At 35.4% G+C, this 18,446-nt stretch overlaps 1 protein-coding gene across 2 annotated transcripts in view; it reads left to right on the forward strand.

The window, feature by feature from the left end:
* The first annotated feature begins 111 nt into the window (after nt 1-111).
* The window catches only part of PIGN (phosphatidylinositol glycan anchor biosynthesis class N), a 103,351-nt gene continuing 85,016 nt past the window's right edge, over nt 112-18,446 (forward strand). For both annotated transcript variants that reach the window (XM_012774488.3, XM_075993821.1), the window contains exons 1-5: nt 112-311; nt 14,350-14,488; nt 15,438-15,690; nt 17,655-17,776; nt 18,249-18,347. In XM_012774488.3, the coding sequence (XP_012629942.2) occupies nt 15,470-15,690; nt 17,655-17,776; nt 18,249-18,347 (442 nt within the window). In that variant the 5' untranslated portion in view covers nt 112-311; nt 14,350-14,488; nt 15,438-15,469. The remainder of the gene's footprint in view (nt 312-14,349; nt 14,489-15,437; nt 15,691-17,654; nt 17,777-18,248; nt 18,348-18,446) is intronic.

The following is an 18,446-nucleotide window of genomic DNA, read 5'->3' on the forward strand; positions in this document are numbered from 1 at the left end:
AGGCCGCGCTCTCCGCTCAAACGCAAAACCCCGCCCACAACTCCTTCATTATTGGCCAGAGGAGGAGGGCAGGGATTGAAGTTACGGGGGACTGGCCCCAGAATTATCGCGAGAGCAGCCGCGGTCGGATAGGTGTCAGGGGCGTTCCGTGGTTGAGAGGAGGTTGTGGTGCTGGGTTAGGGAAGCCCACCTGGCTGTCATTTCGGGGGAACAGAGGGAACCCTGCTCGAGAGCTTTAATGGCATTGGGTGCTGCCTTCGCGCTGAGGAGGCCTCGTTCCCGAGATCAGGCCTGACCCGGATAAGCCCCAGGTAAAGTTCAGGGACCGGTGCGCTGAGGTGCGGCGGTACGGGATCTATGGCCTCTCACCCGCGTGCGCCCTGCTCCTTCAGAGCGCTTCGCTTTTTCTCACTGCTGCCAATGGGTGACATTTGCTCCGCGTGTGTAGCAAGTGCCCAGTGCAGTAGTCAGAATGTGACTTCTTCCCTTCCCTGCCATGTGCTTGCCCACTTCGGGGCCTAGCGGCAGCACCGACTCCTTACAGCTCAGAGCGCGTCTTCCCGCCCCGGAGTTAATCCTGTAAAAGGGGTATGGGTGGGAGATGGGGACGCTAAATGGAAAACGAAACTGAGAGGTTTGGATTTGCCTGGATCTGTGAACACCTTCGATTTGGACAACACACTATTAGGTGCTCAATAAACACTTAGGATTTTCACAACAGGGACCCTTCAAAATGTCAAATGCCGATCCACCAATAGAGAGATAGTAAACTTAAGCCTAAAGAGTTTGGATAACCTGGCCAAATCAGCTGCACTAGCAAGTATTCAAAGGAGTTAACGTGATTTCTCTTATGTACAAAACATTCTTTTTACCATTATGCCTTGTAACCTTTCTGACTCGTTCGTTTAGATTCAAGATTTGATTATGGAACTTAACTATTTTAAAGTTGGATTTCCTTTATTAGGTGTTAGCACATAAAATAAGTATATACCTAAGTTTAGAAGATCATCATTTATCTTTTATGTCATTCCTTGATTACACTCTGAGGTGGTAAAGGGAATTTTACAGTCAATGCTATTAGACTGCTATTCTTGATAACTTCTGTATTTTCTTCACACGCAAATTGCCACTTTTGCAGCTTTTAGATTTCCTTTCTTACTATGCAGCTTCCAATAGGCAGCAGTAATTTATGACTATTAGGTAAATGACATATTACATTGAAGCAGTAAAGTATCTCTTTTAACTCTGTGGAAAAATTAAAATAGAGCGTTCTTATATAACCTTAGGTCAGGTTATTGGTTTCCATGTAAAGGTATGCCAACGGTTAAGTGTAGGCTTTAATTTCAGCTTATCCAGGCTCAGTAAACTAAAATTTTCATTTGAATGAGACTTTGAGTTTTTAAATTTTGTTTCTGCTACAAACTTTTTAAAAAATAGTGTTAGTACTATTTTAAATTAAATTAAAGTATTTTTAATACTTTAAATAATTTTAAGGTATTTTCTATGGGACATTAGCTCCTCATGTTTTAATGGTAAATGTTTTTCTGTGCTGTATGTTAAAGAAAAACATGAAAAAAATACCCAATACCCAATGTTAATTAATGAAATATTAGTATGTATTGAGACTATTTGACAGATTTAAAAAAAATAAAACAAATATCAACTGTTTTAGCAACTAAAGCCTGAAAAAAGAATTGAGTCAGTAGGGCTGAAAGGCAGTATCTTAATTTAGGGTCTCAGTTCTAAAATGCAAGTTGAAAATAGATTTAAAATGTTTCTTCAGAGAGTTGTAAGAAGTTGAATGTAGAAGTTCTTGCATGACTAACTTTCTATACAAATCTGTGGTTTCCATCTTCTACTTTCTATCCTATAACCATGGAGTATGTGTGTGATCTTGTAAGACCATAACAAATCAACTTTCCAGTCTTCCCAGTAGGTGCTTTTCTTTTCCACAATACATAGAGGTTTGGTATCAATTAAAAATATATAAGAAGGAGCATACTCTAGAATATTAATAAGTGCCGATCTCTACTTATCATAATTTATTATTAATAGTTTGGGGACATTTCCTTTCTACTTAGAAAGATTTTCACTAATCTAGGCCTTTTTAGCTGATATTTCATCTGAATAATATAGTCTTTGAAGTTTGTACCTTAACAATGAAAATGTAAAAGATGGCTTTTCTCCCAAGCATGTCAGTCATTTTAGTATTTAAAAAATTACTTTTGGCTTTAGTAGTCTTAAAATAATTATAACTAGCATTGAAGTTTTAGTAATATCTAATGTTTTATTGTTTTTCAGTGTGTGGTAAGAGTTCCACAGGTATAATCTAGATAAACTTTTTTGTTGCATGGATATATTTTTTTTTTAAATTTTGATAGTTATGCATTTATTTTGGAGGTTTCCAAGCAATTCAACCATGGCAAACAAAGTTTTCTTTTTCAATAAATCTGAATAATATGTGAATCTCTTTAAAGAGAAATATTAATAATATTGATTAATATACATGTGCTTGACAATAATAAAATAAGTAGTTTGTGAATGTTGATTTGAAATCACTGCAATTTTATGTATAGTTAGTTACTTTAGCATAAAAAGTGGTTTTTTGGTTTGTTTGTTTTTAAGTATTTTCAATCTTTCCAGGTCTTGTTCTGGAGAAACAAAAAAGATAAGCAAGGCAGCCTCTAGTGGCTGTAGTACATATTGCATTTACCTGTGAAATGATAATCCTAAATAATTTACTTATATGTTGAGTCTTCACTAAGTGTGTAGGACTGTGATTGGTGTTGACGATGCCTTGTCCTGCTGTTACAGAATTATAGTGAAGTGTCAGAGATAGACATTAATCCAAATAATCAAAGATATAGCTATGTAATTACAAACCAAAGTAAAAGTTTTGGCTTCTGACTTAGCCTGCATATTCATTGAGGAAGTAATGCTTGAAAGCAGATATTAGGAGACAATGGAGTGAGAGAGGGGCAGAATAGGTTGGAAGTGCATTCTTTGGAAAGGAATTGTACCTATGAAGGTCCTATAGCAATGGGGAGCATCGGATACTTGAAATAAAAGAAGGCAGTGAGGTGAGATACCTAGAGCAAGGGGGAGTCCTACGAGATGAGGTTAGAAAAGGAGGGAGAGGCTAGTCCGTGTAAGACTGACTACACAGCAAGAAATGTGTCAGAGGGGTTAGAGTGATATGTGGAGACCTATTTGTACATTGCAATAGTGCAGGTGAGAGATGGTATACATACATCTTGTATGGCAGGGGGTTAGTAAAGATGAAGACAGATTCAAGAAACAAAGTAGACATGATTGTTGGATTGAATATGGGAGAAGAACAGGGTATAAAGAATGACTCCTAGTTCTCTGACTGGCATGCTTGGATGGAATGTGGTGTCATTTTCAATGATTGTGAACACTAGGGATTTTGGAAGGTAATAAGGCTCGTGGGGAATATTATGAATTTGACTTTAACCTACTCAGTTTGAGTGTCTTTGAAATATCCAAGATTTATCAAAGTTGGAATTATGTATGTGCATTTGGAGCTATAATTTGTTGAGACTTTGCAAATAGGTGATAACTGAAGACAAGGATATGATTAAACATGGCAGGATAAAGAATATAGAGTGAGAAGAGAAGACAGTCTAGGACCATGTTTTGAGTAACTCCAAAATTTAATATCTAGATAGAGTCTAGTCAACATTGGTCAGAAACATAGGTGGAAAATGAAAGGAGTTATTTTCACAGAAGCCAAGGGATGAACACCTAATAAAAAAAGAAGGCATGGTTAACAAAGTCAATTGAGTGGAGAAACCAAAGAAAATGAAGATTGAAAAACAGCTATTGAACTTTGCACTATTAGCTGTCTTAGTGAAAGCTTTATCTCTGAAGTAATGAAAACAAGGCTTAATTTAGGTTGAGAATTAGTAAACAGTTAGGGGAAAAAGAAGTCACATTCAGTCTTTATAAGAAGTTTGGCTGTGTTGGGGAAAAAGAGTAGAAGATGCCTTTGAAATTTTTTATTAGTCCTTATATATAGGAGATGTATTCTTGCCAGAGATGTGACTTAATTCATTTTCAGTGCTATATAGTATTTCATTATAAATAAACAATATAAATAATTTATCTGTTCCCTATTGTTAGATATTGTTTCCAACTTTTACTATTGCAAACAGTGAAAGCCAAGATTTGAATTTAAAGTTTTTTGCTCATGTTTGTTTCTGATGTATTTATCTTAGTGAATTCTAAAGTGGCAGCTGTACTAATACTTGTCACTTGGTTAAAAACATAAATTTGATCTCTATTTCATACTATATACACAAATAAATTCTAGATAATGAAAAGTAAAAAGCAAAAATCAAAAGTATTCGAAGAATATATATGACATAAGAACAAGGGAACTTTTCTTATATAATACAACACATAAAAAACTCACTCCAGAAAGGATAAGTTTGATGCATTGTACTGTATAAAAATTTAAAACTTATTTTATCAAAAGTCACCAGGAACAAAATTTATATATGAATATGTATATCTATCTAATATATATAAACACACATATAATGTACAAGTCAAAGAACAGGCTGAGAACCCTAAGCCTTTCTGATTAAAGGATATGAATAGGCAACTGAATGATAAAGACATGTGAGGATCCTTTTTGATAGTATGGTCAGAGAACCATCTGAAGAGGGAATATTTAAACTGGGACTTGAAGATACAAGCATACCTCCAAGATATTGCAGCTTTGGTTCTAGACCACCACAGTAAAGCAAGCCAAAGAATTTTTTGGTTTCCCAGTGAATATAAAAGTTATGTTTATACCATACTGCAGCCTCTTAAGAGTGTACAATAGCGTTGTTTAAGAAAACAATGCACAAACCTTAATTTAAAAATACTGTGTTGCTATAAAATGCTATTGATCATCTGAGCATTTGGTGAGTAGTCATTTTATTGCCAGTGGAGGGTCTTACCTCTGTCTTGATGGCTGTTGACTGATCAGGGTGGTGGTGGCTGAAGGTTGGGGTGGTTGTGGCAATTTCTTGAAATAAGACAGTGAAGTTTGCCACATCAATTGATTCTTCCTTTCATGAAAAATATCTCTATAGCTTGTGGTGCTGTTTGATAGCATTTAACCCACAGTAGAACTTCTTTCAAAATTGGACTAATCTTCTCAAACACCTCTGCTTTATCAACTAAGTTTAGGTCATATTCTGAATCCTTTGTTGTCATTTCAACAGTGTTCACAGCATCTTCACCAAGAGTAGATCCTATCTTTAGATACCACTTTCTGCTCATCTATGAGAAGTAATTCTTCATCTATTCAAGTTTTATTATGAAATTGCAGCAATTCAGTCCTATCTTCAGGCTCCACTTACAATTCTGTTTCCACCACATCTGCAGTGACTTTCTCCTCTGAAGTCATGAACCCCTGAAGACACCCATTAGGATTAGAATTAACTTCTTCCAAACTCCTGTTAATGTTGATATGATATTTTGACCTCCTGCCATGAATCATGAGCATTATTTTATTTTATTTTAGACAGGGTCTTATTCTGTTGCCCAGGCCAGAGTGCAGTGGCATAATCATAACTCACTGCAACCTGAAACTTCTGGGCTCAAGCAATCCTCCTGCCTCAACCTCCTGAGTAGCTGTGACTACACCTGTGAGTAGCAGGCATACACCACCACACCTGTCTGATTTTTCTATTTTTTGTACAGACAGGATCCTTCTATGTTGCTCAGGCCAGTGTCAAACTTCTCGCCTCAAGTGAGCCTCCTGCTTCAGCCTCCCAGAGTTCTAAGGTTATAGGTGTGAGCCACTAAGCCCGAACTGTGAATGTTCTTAATGGCATCTAGAATGATGAGTCCTTTCCAGAAGGTTTTTAAGTTATTTAGCCCAGATCCATCATAGGAATCACTATCAATGGCAGCTATAGCCTTATGAAATATATTTCTTAAATAATACGACTTTAAAGTTGAAATTACTCCTTGATCCATGGGCTACAGAATAGATATTGTGTTAGTGGACATGAAAGCAACATTAATTTCCTTGTATATATCCATCAGAGATCTTGAGTGAGTAGGTGCATTGTCAATGAGCAGTAATATTTTTAAAAGAAATCTTTTTTTCTGAGAAGTAGGTCTCAACACTGGGCTTAAAATATTCACTTAACTATGCTGTAAACAGATGTGCTGTTATCTAGGCTTTATTGTTGCATTGATAGAGCACAGGCAGAGTAGATTTAACATAATGCTTAGGGGCTATAGAATTTTTGGAATGGCAAGTAAGCATGTGCTTTGACTTAAAAGTGCTATGTTAGTTCCTACCAACAGAGTCAGCCTGTCATTTGAAACATTGAAGCCAATCACTGACTTCTCTGTAGCTATGAAAGTCCTAGATGACAATAGAAGGCTGCTTCATCTACATTGAAAATCTGTTGTTTAGTGTAGCCACCTTTATAACTTATCTTAGCTAGACTTTTCTGGATTACTAGCTGTGGCTTCTACATTAGCACTTGCCTCAGCTTGCACTTTTGTGTTATGGAGACTTATTTCTTCAACCTCCTGAATCAACGCCTGCTAACTTCAAACTTTTCTTCTGCAGCTTCCTCACCTCTCTCAGTCTTCATAGAATTTAAGAGTTAGAGCCTTGCTCTGGATGAAGCTTTGCTTTAAGAGAATGGTGTGGCTGGTGTGGTCTATCTTGGCCACTAAAATTTTCTCCATATCAGCAATAAGGCTGTTTCATTTTTTTTATCATTTGTGTGTTCACTGGTGTTACACTTTTAATTTCCTTCAAGAACTTTTCCTTTGCACTTACAGTCTGGCTAACTGTTTGGCACAAGAGGCCTAGCCTTCGACCTGTCTTGGCTTTTGACATTCCTTCCTCACTAAGCTTAATTATTTTTAACTTTTGAGTTAAAGTGAGAGAAGTGTGACTTTTTTTTCACTTGAACACTCAGAGAGCATTGTAGGATTATTAATTGACCTAATTTCAACATTTCTATTTCTCAGGGAATAAGGAGGGAGTACAGGGAGAGAGACAGGGAAACAGCCAGTCAGTGGGGCAGTCAGAACACAGACAACATTTATTGATTAAGTTCTCAGTCTTATATGGGCATGGTTCATGGTACCTCAAAACAATTACAGTAGTAACATCAGAGATCACTGATCACAGATCACCATAACAGCTATAGTGGTAATGAAAAAATTTGAAATATTGTGAGAATTGCCAAAATGTGACATGGAGACACAAATTGAGCACATGATATTGGAAAAATGGCACCATTAGACTTGTTCCATGCCGAGTTGCCACAAACTTTCAATTCACAAAAATTGTAATATCTGTGAAGTGCAGTAAAGCAAAGTGTGATAAAATGAGGTATGATTATATGTAGATATATGTATGCTTATATGTATGCTTACATGTAGCATACATATATGTATATAAAGAACTATTACAATTTAGGAACAAGAAGACAAATAATCCAGTTTAAAAATGAACAAAAATTTGAACATTTTATCAGAGAAGACATACAAATAGTCAGCAAGCCTATGAAAAAATGCTGAATAACATTAGTGAGGAAATGTCTATTCAAACCACAACAACATACCGCTACACACCCACTTCAGATAAAATTTGAAAGACTGACAGTGGCATAGGATTACAGCAACTGAAACTCTCATATATTGCTAATGGGAATAAAAATTATACAACCATTTTAGAAAACTGTTGGTTTTTTTTTTAATTTCAGAATATTATGGGGTACAAATGTTTTGGTTACATGGATTGCTTTTGTACTGCTTGAGTCAAAGTTATAAGTGTGACCATCACACAGATACCGTACATTGTACCTATTAGGTATGATTTCACCCATCCCCCCTTCCCCCTCCCACCTACACAGTTTCTTAAAATGTTAAACATGCATTTACAACTTACCTACCCATTTTATTCCTAAGTATTTACTAAAGAGGAATAAAAGCATATGGCCATATATAGACTATAACATGATTCTTCAGCTTTATTTGCAATAGACAAAACTTTAAAAACAACAAGTGGCTGTTAACACATGAGTGAATAAACAAGTTGTGGTATATTCGTGCAATGGACTACTACTAAGTAATAAAAGGGAACAAACATGTACGGTTCCGAAAGTAATTATACTCATTGTAAGAATTCAGATAGCAAAGAGTACATACTGCAGAAATACGTTTATATAAAATTCTAAAAAATGCAAATAAATCTATAAGTGATAGCACATTAATGGTTGTCTAGGGATGAGGGGGGAGTTTTTATTATAAAGAGTAATGAGAAGTCTTTTATGAGTGATGGGTTTGTTCACCTTCAAATTATTGCAGAGTTTAAAAATTTTCCATTTAGTATAGGTCATTTATGCCCCAATAAAACCATAAAAATGCCAGGAAGAACTCTATTGGGCTACTTTACAGAATTAGAACATGGATGGTAGATTAAATATTATATTTATATTGAATTTACTGAAGTTGATAATTAAGTGTATAAGAAAGTACCATTGTTCTTAGGTAATAAATACTGAGGTATTTAGAGGTGAAAAGCCATGTTGTATGTCACTTATCCTCAAATGGTTCAGAAACAATATTATGAGGTCAGATATATGCAGAGAAAGATGGTAAGCCAGGGATAGAGAGAAGCAGAGAGGGAGAGAAAAAGTGAGAAAGCAAATGGGAAAATGTTAACATTAGGTTTATATGGCTAGAGGGGATATGGGTGTTTGTACTATTATTCTTGCTACTTTTCAGTAAGTTTGAAATTATTTTCAAATAAAAATTAAAAGTTATACATCAAAGTCTTGTTATTTATAACGATTCCTTAAACAAAAAATTTATAAATTGAACTTAATCAGAATTTAAAAGTACTATGTGTAAGATACTGTGTAATAAGGGAATACAAAACAACAAATGCTGGCGAGGATGTGGAGAGACAGAAACACTCTTACACTGCTGGTGGGACTGCAAATTAGTGCAACCTTTGTGGAAAAGAATTTGGAGATATCTCAAAGATCTAAAAATAGAAATACCATTCGACCCAGCAATAACCTTATTAGGCATTTACCCAAAAGAGCATAAGACATTCTATTATAAAGACATCTGCACCCAAATGTTTATGGCAGCACAATTCACTATTGCATGGTCATGGAAACAACCCAAGTGTCTGTCAATTCATGAGTGGATTATTAATATTTGGTGTATGTTTACAATGGAATATTACTCAATTCTAAGAAACGACACCGAGCTAGCACCACTTATATTATCCTGGATTGAGCTTAAGCCCATTATCCAAAGTGAGGTAACACAAGATCAGAATAATGGGCTCCACATATACTCGCCATCAAATTGGTACTGACTGATTAACACTATGGTGCTCAAAGGGTGGTAGTGTTCACCAGGGATTCGGGAGTTGGGGGGGTAATCCCACAGCTGAGGGATGTGGTGAACATTGTGGAGGGGAAAGACATACCTCTAACCTTTGCTAGGGAGAGGCAAAAATATAAAATGTAACCAAAATGTTAAGAAAAAAAGATAAACAAACATTTGTCGGGTGTGGGGCAGGTGGGAGGGGGAGGAGGGGATGGGTATATACGTACATAATGTGATGCACATGTCTGGGGGATGGACATGCTTGAAGCTCTGCCTTGAGGGGGTAGGGGAGACAAGGGTAATGAATGTAACCTTAAAATTTGTACCCCCATAATATGCTGAAATAAAAAAAAAGAAAAAAGGGGATAAAATATGCCCATTAAACACATGAAAAGTTTCCTATCATCATTGATCATCTTGGAAGTGTAAATTAAAACCACAATAAGTTACCACTACATTTACACTAGAATAGACAAAGTGAAACAGCCAGTAATACTAAGTGTTGGCAAATATGTGGATCAACTGGGACTGTTAGCCATTGCTGGTGTGAGTAAAAACAGTTTAGAAAAAGTTTGGTGCTTCTTTTTATAAATTTAAACATATACTTACCATTTAACCCAACAATTCTAATTTTGCATATTTAGCCAAGAGAAATGAAAGCATATATATATATAAAGTCTTGTACATGCACTGTTCATAGAAGCTTTATTTGGAGTAGCCAAAAATGAAATAATCCAAATATCCATCAAGAGGTTTAATAGATAAGCAAATTGTAGTGTATCCATTCAGTGGACTACTTGTCAGTAATAAAAATCAAGAAATAGCTCAATCACACAACATATATGAATCTCAAAACCACTGCTCAATGAAAGCAGTCACAGTAAAGTAAATACTACATGATTCCATGTTTATAACATTCTAGAAGAGTCAAAATTAATCTAGTATCACAGAAGGCAGAGCGGTAGTTGCTTATGGATGGAGAGCAAAATTGGGGAACTTAATAGGGTGACAAAAATGTTCTGTATCTTGATTCCGGTAGTGGTTACATGAGTGTATATATGTCAAAAGTTGTAAGACTTGAAATTGTTTCATTTTTGTATATAAATTATATTTTAAAAGTTGCTTACAAAATTTAAAAATATATTTCACTCATTAGAATGCATCAGAAAAAATTTAGTAAGACTATTAACCTTATAATAATTAACAGTTGTTTAAATAAGTGGAATGTACTCTGACAGAGATTCTTTACACTACAAAAGAAAAAGAATTGTTTGCAGAAGAAGAATTGCTAAAGGCAATTTCTATTTAATATCCATATGTTTTTAAAAAACCATACAAAACGTACATTAGTAGATAATTTTTTGGATCTGAAAGAATTATCATAGGGTTCTTTGGTTAACACTGTGGAATGGGCCACTAGATATTGCATCTTTGCTTACGTCTTTTTTTTTTTTTTTTTTTTTTTTTTGAGACAGAGTCTTGCTTTGTTGTCCAGGCTAGAGTGAGTGCCGTGGCGTCAGGCTAGCTCACAGCAACCTCAAACTCCTGGGCTCGAGTGATCCTTCTGCCTCAGCCTCCCAGGTAGCTGGGACTACAGGCATGCGCCACCATGCCTGGCTAATTTTTTGTATATATATTTTTAGTTGGCCAATTAATTTCTTTCTAATTTTATAGTAGAGACGGGATCTCGCTCTTGCTCAGGCTGGTTTTGAACTCCTGACCTTGAGCAATCCGCCCGCCTCGGCCTCCCAGAGAGCTAGGATTACAGGCGTGAGCCACCACGCCCGGCCTGCTTATGTCTTTTGATTAATGTTCCACATATCCTTGAAGGCTTAGTTAAATGTCAGTTATTCTTTAACACCTTTTCTTGGCTTTGGTTGGGTTCATTGCCCTGTCTCTTGTGGCCCTGCTCAGCACCTTATACTGAGGTGCATGTATTTTCATGCTTGTCTTTGAACATCTGGAAAACGAAGCATGTGTATTCATTTTTCTATTTCTAGTGTTGGGCATACTTGAGAAATAGTAGGTTTTGAATAAATGTTGTTGAAATATGATTCATATTAGTCAAAAGTACTTTTCCATTTATTTAATTAATCCATTTAAAAAACATCTATCGAGCTTCTACTCTGTCAGTGGGCAAGGCATACAGCAGTGAACAAGATATCAATATGTGTCCATGTAGAGCTGACATTCTAGTGGAAGAGATACACTTAGTATATTTTAACAGTGACTACAGAATATATGATTGTTTGGATAAAAGAAAATGGGGGGGGGGACTACTTCATCATAGTCAGAAGAAACTTGAGGGAGTGACATCTGAAAAGATGCATGAAAGGTGACAAGAAGCCTGCTTCTGGAAGAGCCACTGGAAGAGCCCAGGGATAGTTTGTCTGGAAATGAGAGGTTTCCCTGGTTGTTAAGATGTCAGTGCTAAAAACATGAAGGCCCTGGGCAAACCAGGAGTGGCCCAACTGCTCCACTTGAGCTCCAGGTTCCTTCCCCTCTCTCAAGGATTTAACTCCTGCAGTTATTCTGATTTTTGGTTGCATCATTAATTTTATTTTTGTATTCTAAATAATTACTCAGCACACAAATTATCTAGTATCTCCTAGCTTAGGAAGACCCTCTATTGACCCTATATCAATTTTTATTTTTCTTCTTCTAACATTCTCCCAAAGAGCTATGCTCGTTCCATTCTTTCCCTCCCTTATATCCGATTCGCTTTTCAACCAACCACTTAAGTGTGGCTAAGCTTTCACTGCTCTGTTCATATTTTTCAGTAAGGTTAACTCCAAGAGCCCAAGTCACTCATTACTGTCTGGCACTTACTCTCACCCTCTGCAGTTGAAACATTGTTCTTTCAGCTTCAAGGACCCCTTTTCAAGTTTCCTCCTGCTTCACTGGCTATTTCTTCTCAATCTCTAGTAGTGGATTCCTCTAGGTCATTCTTGTAGTTAAAACCTCCTCTCTGAGTTTCACAGCAACCATCTTACTATGATGTATTTTGAGCTTAATTTTAATATATCAAAAAGAAAATGCTCAATACCTTCTCCCTCACCTCTATCTACCCTTATATCCTACCAAGGTAATTTTTTCCTTCTCTAAGTTAAAGACCACCCAGATGCTCAATCCAGAAATCTGGAAATAATTTTTTACCTCTCTACTCAACCTTTTATAGGAGCCCCATGTCTTTGTTTCATGTTGCTATAACAATATCTGAGACTGGATAATTTATAAAGAAAGGTTTATTTAGCTGACCATTCTGCAGGCTGGGAAGTTTGAGAGCATGGACCTTGCTTCTGGCAAGGGCTTCTATGCTGTGTTATTACATGGTGGAGAAGGTCAAATAGGAAACAGACACATGTGAAGAGGGACCAAACAGGAGGAGGAACCTCACTTTATAACAATCTGCTCTCACAGAAATGATTCCATTCCCAGAGAACTACCTTGAGAAAGGCACCAAGCCATTCATGAGGGATCTTTCCCCATGACCCAAACACCTCTCACTAGGCCCTACATCTTAACACCACATTGGGGATGAAATTTCACCACGAGTTTTGGTGGAGAAAAGCTCAAGCCCTAGCACCCTCCTTCAGCTCCCTCCAAAGTATAGCTCTATCATCCACTTCCTTTTCTCAATTTCTACTATACCAATTTGGACTAATCAATAAAAGTCTCCTTCTTGGCCTACCTCACTAACTAGATTTCTAACAGTCTCCCTGATTCATCTCTTTTTCCACTATAATCCACTCTCTACATTCAGCCAGTGTAATTAATGTATAATGTACATAATAATGATTATATGTAATCAACATATGTATTGTATTACTGTGTATAAGAATATATCTGTGTATAAGAATATATCTGTGTATAAGAATATATCTGTGGCAGAGATAGTACCACAGATATATTCTGTTCTGAGCAAACAATTTCATCTGTTCCCTTATATTTTCCATTCTCCTTAAGTGAAACAGAGCTACATGACTACCTCTGGCCAATACCCAATGTTAATTTTAAAACAAAGCTGGTTGTATATTGTATGTTCATAGCAGCATTATTCACAGTTCCCAAAAGGTGGAAGAAACCCAAAATGCCCATGTGGATGGATAACCAAATTGTATATACACACAATGGCGTATTATTCAGTCCTTAAAAAGGAAGGAAATCTTGACACATACTACAACATGGAAGAACCTTGGGAACATTATGCTAAGTGAAATAAGCCAGTCACAAAAGGACAAATACTATATTATTTCAACTTAGATGAAATACCAAGAGTAGTTAAACTCATGGAAACAGAAAGTAGAATGGTGGTTGCCAAGGGGCTTGGGGGAGAGGGAAATGGGGAGTTGTTTGATGAGTATATAGTTTCAGCTTTGTAAAATGAAGAAGTTCTGGAGATTGGTTGCACAACAGTGTGGGTATAGTTAACTCTACTGAAGTTAGTACATCCTGGGCAAAGTGAGACAATTAGTAGCTTTACAGAGACCTTGCAACTTTGAACATAAATATAATTGTTCCTTAAAAGCTAGCTGTTTTTGAACAGATGATGGTAAACCTGGAGGGTAAATTTAGAATATAAATATACTTTTGCATTTATTCTCCATCATATTCTATGAGGTCATTTTAAGTAATTGCCTCTCCCCCAAATGCTCTTAAAATTGTTTGAAAGTACGTATTTATTGAAGCTCATGTATACTAGAAAGCAAGCAAACATTGACTCTGAGAATGTTGCCTTAGATTGTAAAATAGCATCTACACAATAACTCCTGCAGTTATTCTGATATTTTGCAGGAATATCTTTGTGGAATATCTTTGATATTTAGTTGACCCTTGGTTCTCTCAGAAGATAAGTGGTCTGTAATTTGACTTTTTACTCTATTATAAATATATTTTTAATGATCTGTTTGACTTTGATAAGTGTTTTTTCCAATGTTTCATTTGTTTTTGCAGGGTATTTTTGCATTCCTTCTTTCCATGATGTGATTCTTCACCCCAGGAAGAATAAGATGTGTCTGTAATTAAAATTGCTTCATCCTTAGTGTTTTTCAGCCCAGGATCGCTATATGTAACTAATGCAGTTACATTACAAGTAAGACACGTTACAGTACTTCCCCCCCCCCCCCCTTAATCTACAGAGATTCACCAACAAAAGCAAATTACAGACTGGCTTGAAAAGTACTCCTATGCTCACTTTGATCTTGGCAGTTTAATGACATACAGTGTTAAAGTATTATTTGAATGTTTCACATTGCCTAGGTTTTCTTCTTTAAGTGTTTGTAAGCACATCAGATTTGTGACTGTGTCATCTTGCTGTTCTCTGTAGTACCCCAGCACACAGTTATATACCCAGTATGTACATAGAACATTTTTATTGAATGGATACATGTAACCTTTTTGCATTGATTCAGGGAACTAAAATAAAATGTTTCCTTAGTAAGTACAAATTTTCTGAAGCACAGATGAAATTTAACTTGCTTCATATGATTCAACCAAATGGATAGTATGCATGTTTCTTGCTCAATTTGGTAATGGTCAAGACAGACAACAGACCCCTAAGCTGATTACTAAAGTAAAAAAAAAAAAAAAATCAACTTATATTTAAATAATTAGAAGTAATTTAAATAATTTAAAATTCCAAGAATATCAGAGTAGCATGGGTTATATTTTCTATTTTATATAGGATTTGATTTGACTGAACCCTAACTCTTTTTAGGACTGATTTAATTCTTTGTTCTTTGGTTCTATGTTAATTTTTATAAGCTTAGTATATGTATAAATTTATTATAATAGTATATTGGACCTAACTTAGTACTTTATTATACTTGAACTTATTCTTTTTACTTGGGTGTACTTTACCACATATTTCATTTCAGTATTATCTCATTATTAAATAATGCTTATTGTTACCACAGTAAATGAAAATGGGTTATGTAACATTTAAAAATTTATTTTCAATCTACATGTAGTCATCAAAATATGTGAAAATACATATGATTGCATTAAGATTTACCCCAATTTAATTTTGTTCTCTCTTTCAGTTTTTCTGGAACATTAACTAGTTGCACTGGACATGCTGCTGTTCTTTACTTTGGGACTGCTCGTACATTTTGTGTTCTTCGCCTCCATCTTTGACATTTATTTTACATCTCCTTTGGTTCATGGAATGACTCCTCACTTTACACCATTGCCTCCTCCAGCAAGAAGATTAGTGCTCTTAGTTGCTGATGGCCTCCGAGCAGATTCCTTGTATGAATTAGATGAAAATGGAAACTCCAGAGCACCATTTCTTAGGTAAGACATGTCAACAGATACAGACATCTCTTACAAATGTTATCCTGAGCTTAAGTAAACAGCAAAATATCTTATTGTTTATCTCACAGTGGGCACAGGGGTGATGATGAAAAAGATATGCTTGTACATTTGCCTTTCTCTATCTTTTTTTTTTTTTATTTCAAAATTTAAGGGGGTAAAAATGTTTTTGTTACATGGATACCTTGTATAATCCTTAAGTTAGAACTTCTTGGGTGCCCATCACCCGAATAGCGTTCATTGTACCCAATGGGTTGGTTTTTACCCCTCACCCCCTTCCACCCTCTCCACTTCTTGGATTCCACTGGCCTTTACATCTCTTTGTGCCCGTGTGTGCCCATCATCTAGCTCCCAATTATTAGAGAGTACATGTGGTGTTTGTTTTTCTATTCCTGAGATACTTCACATAGGATAGTGGTCTCCAGTTCCATCCAAGTTGCTGCAAGAGACATTATTTATTCCTTTTTATGATGGCTCATAGAAATGCATAATATACTAAGGATAGAAATAAATAAATGAGCAACTCAGGTCAATAGGAAAATATTCGTAAGAAAATAACATCAACCCAAGGTTAAGTACAGTACATAAAAATGTGTAACATAAATTCCTATAAATAATTAAAATATTTGAGTGAATTTCCTAGTTGCCAAAAAAGAGAGAGAAATATAATTCATTTTAAACTTACTGGTCGTGAAGGAAAACTTAAGCTTTTCTGGTAGCACTTTTGGTCTTAGTAAAGGAAATGCTGTGGGCCAAGGGCTCAAAAACAGTTAATATATTTTGTGTTGTATGTCATTATATATTTATAATTTCAGGAATCTTATATCTTCTTCTAAACTTGTTTTGAATGGTTTAATTTTTAGAAATTATTATATAAACTAACATTTTAAAATAGAAATATCCAAATTCTTTTGTTACCTCTTCTCTTTCAAGTCCAGTTTTCATTATATAACTCAAGAAGTTACAGAATATTTCTCCCTAAATATCTGGTCCAATGGTTTCCAAACCATTTTCTTATTATGTGTGTATTTTATCAAAATTGCTTTCATTGTAAGGTAAATCAATATTAATAGAAAATATATCAGTATTTATGAATATTTTTCTTCATAATGTATTGAGAGTCAGGTGTTTATCTTGAAAAATGTTATTGATGTATTCACTGTTTTATAACTTGTTGTTTTGCTGGCCTTTTACCTGTAATGGTATCACTGGTGGTTTTGCTTTTTTCCATGAATTTTGCAAATCTCTGTTACCACTTAAATAATGTTGATACATTTTAGCAAAAGAAATTTTTGCCCATCATAATCTCAAATTTAGGAATTTGTCTCCGAATTAGGAGAAAAACCATTTCTCTTCTCCTTAATATTTTCAGATAATTTCAACTACACACACACATACACATATGTGTATGCCTGCACACACTGCACACACACTGTGTACATGTACATGTACCTAGTTTTAATTTTTTTTTTTAACAATTTGAAAGCAAGGCATGTGACACTTCACCCCTAACCACTTGAGCATATATCTCTTGAGAACAAGGACTGTTACACAACCATAATACTATCATCACACCTGACAAAATTTAACATTAATATTATATATATATATATCAGTTATCACTATGTAACATATAGTTATCTCTATGTAACAAACCATCTCAATATGTTGTGGCTTAAAACAACAGTGGTCTATTTTGTCTCATGATTCTGTGCAGTGGGTGAAGTGTTTCTTTGATGGTCTCACCTGGGCTCATTCATGCTACTGCATTCAGCTGGTGGGGGCTCATACTGGGCTCAGCTAGGATTTAGAAGATTCCTTTTCTTGTTAAGTTTCGACTTACTTTTTTGGTTTTGATTCCTTCTGTAATAATCTTACTTTTCTAAAGCCTTACGAGAGTATTTAACCATAATCTGTGTTAACTATTTCTCGTAAATATCTTTTAGGAATATCATAATGCATGAAGGCAGCTGGGGAATATCTCATACACGTGTGCCAACAGAATCTCGGCCAGGTCATGTAGCCCTGATAGCTGGGTTTTATGAAGATGTCAGTGCAGTTGCCAAAGGTATTGTCTATTTAGACAATTTTATTAGATCAAAAATTTGTTATATAGATAGTGCTTCTTTACTACTGAATCATATCACAAAGTGAAAAGTATGTTTTGAGATACTTTTGACAAGTGTTTTAGCATGCTTTACTCACATGAACACATGCTAGTATTGATTCTAGAATTAAGCTTTAGCCTTTCATCATCCCATGCTATTGAAGGAGTGTGGTTGGATAGATCCATGGTTTTCCTAGATGTTACTCTCAAAGTTCAAATGTGATTCTACATTTTAGTAAAAAGTAAAATATCTACTGTTAGTTTTTAAAAACGTATTGGTATAATACATGTAACATAAACTCTATTAATAGTTTTGCATTTATCTTCTGACTAATATCATTGTTATTATTTGAAGAATACTTCTGTAGTGGCTTATTTCACCATGTACATACTATTATTGTTATTGCTTGCTTTCTTTCTCAATAACCTGAAGGATGGAAGGAAAATCCTGTAGAATTCGATTCTCTTTTTAACGAAAGCAAGTACACATGGAGTTGGGGGAGCCCAGATATCTTGCCTATGTTTGCCAAAGGTAAGAGTCATTGATTATATTTCCTTATTCAGTAAATAGATAATAAATCAATATGGTAGTTTTTTATGTACTACTTATTATATTTATTGATTTTGAGAC

Source organism: Microcebus murinus, chromosome 17 (assembly GCF_040939455.1).
Source record: "Microcebus murinus isolate Inina chromosome 17, M.murinus_Inina_mat1.0, whole genome shotgun sequence".
Classification (NCBI taxonomy): domain Eukaryota; kingdom Metazoa; phylum Chordata; class Mammalia; order Primates; family Cheirogaleidae; genus Microcebus; species Microcebus murinus.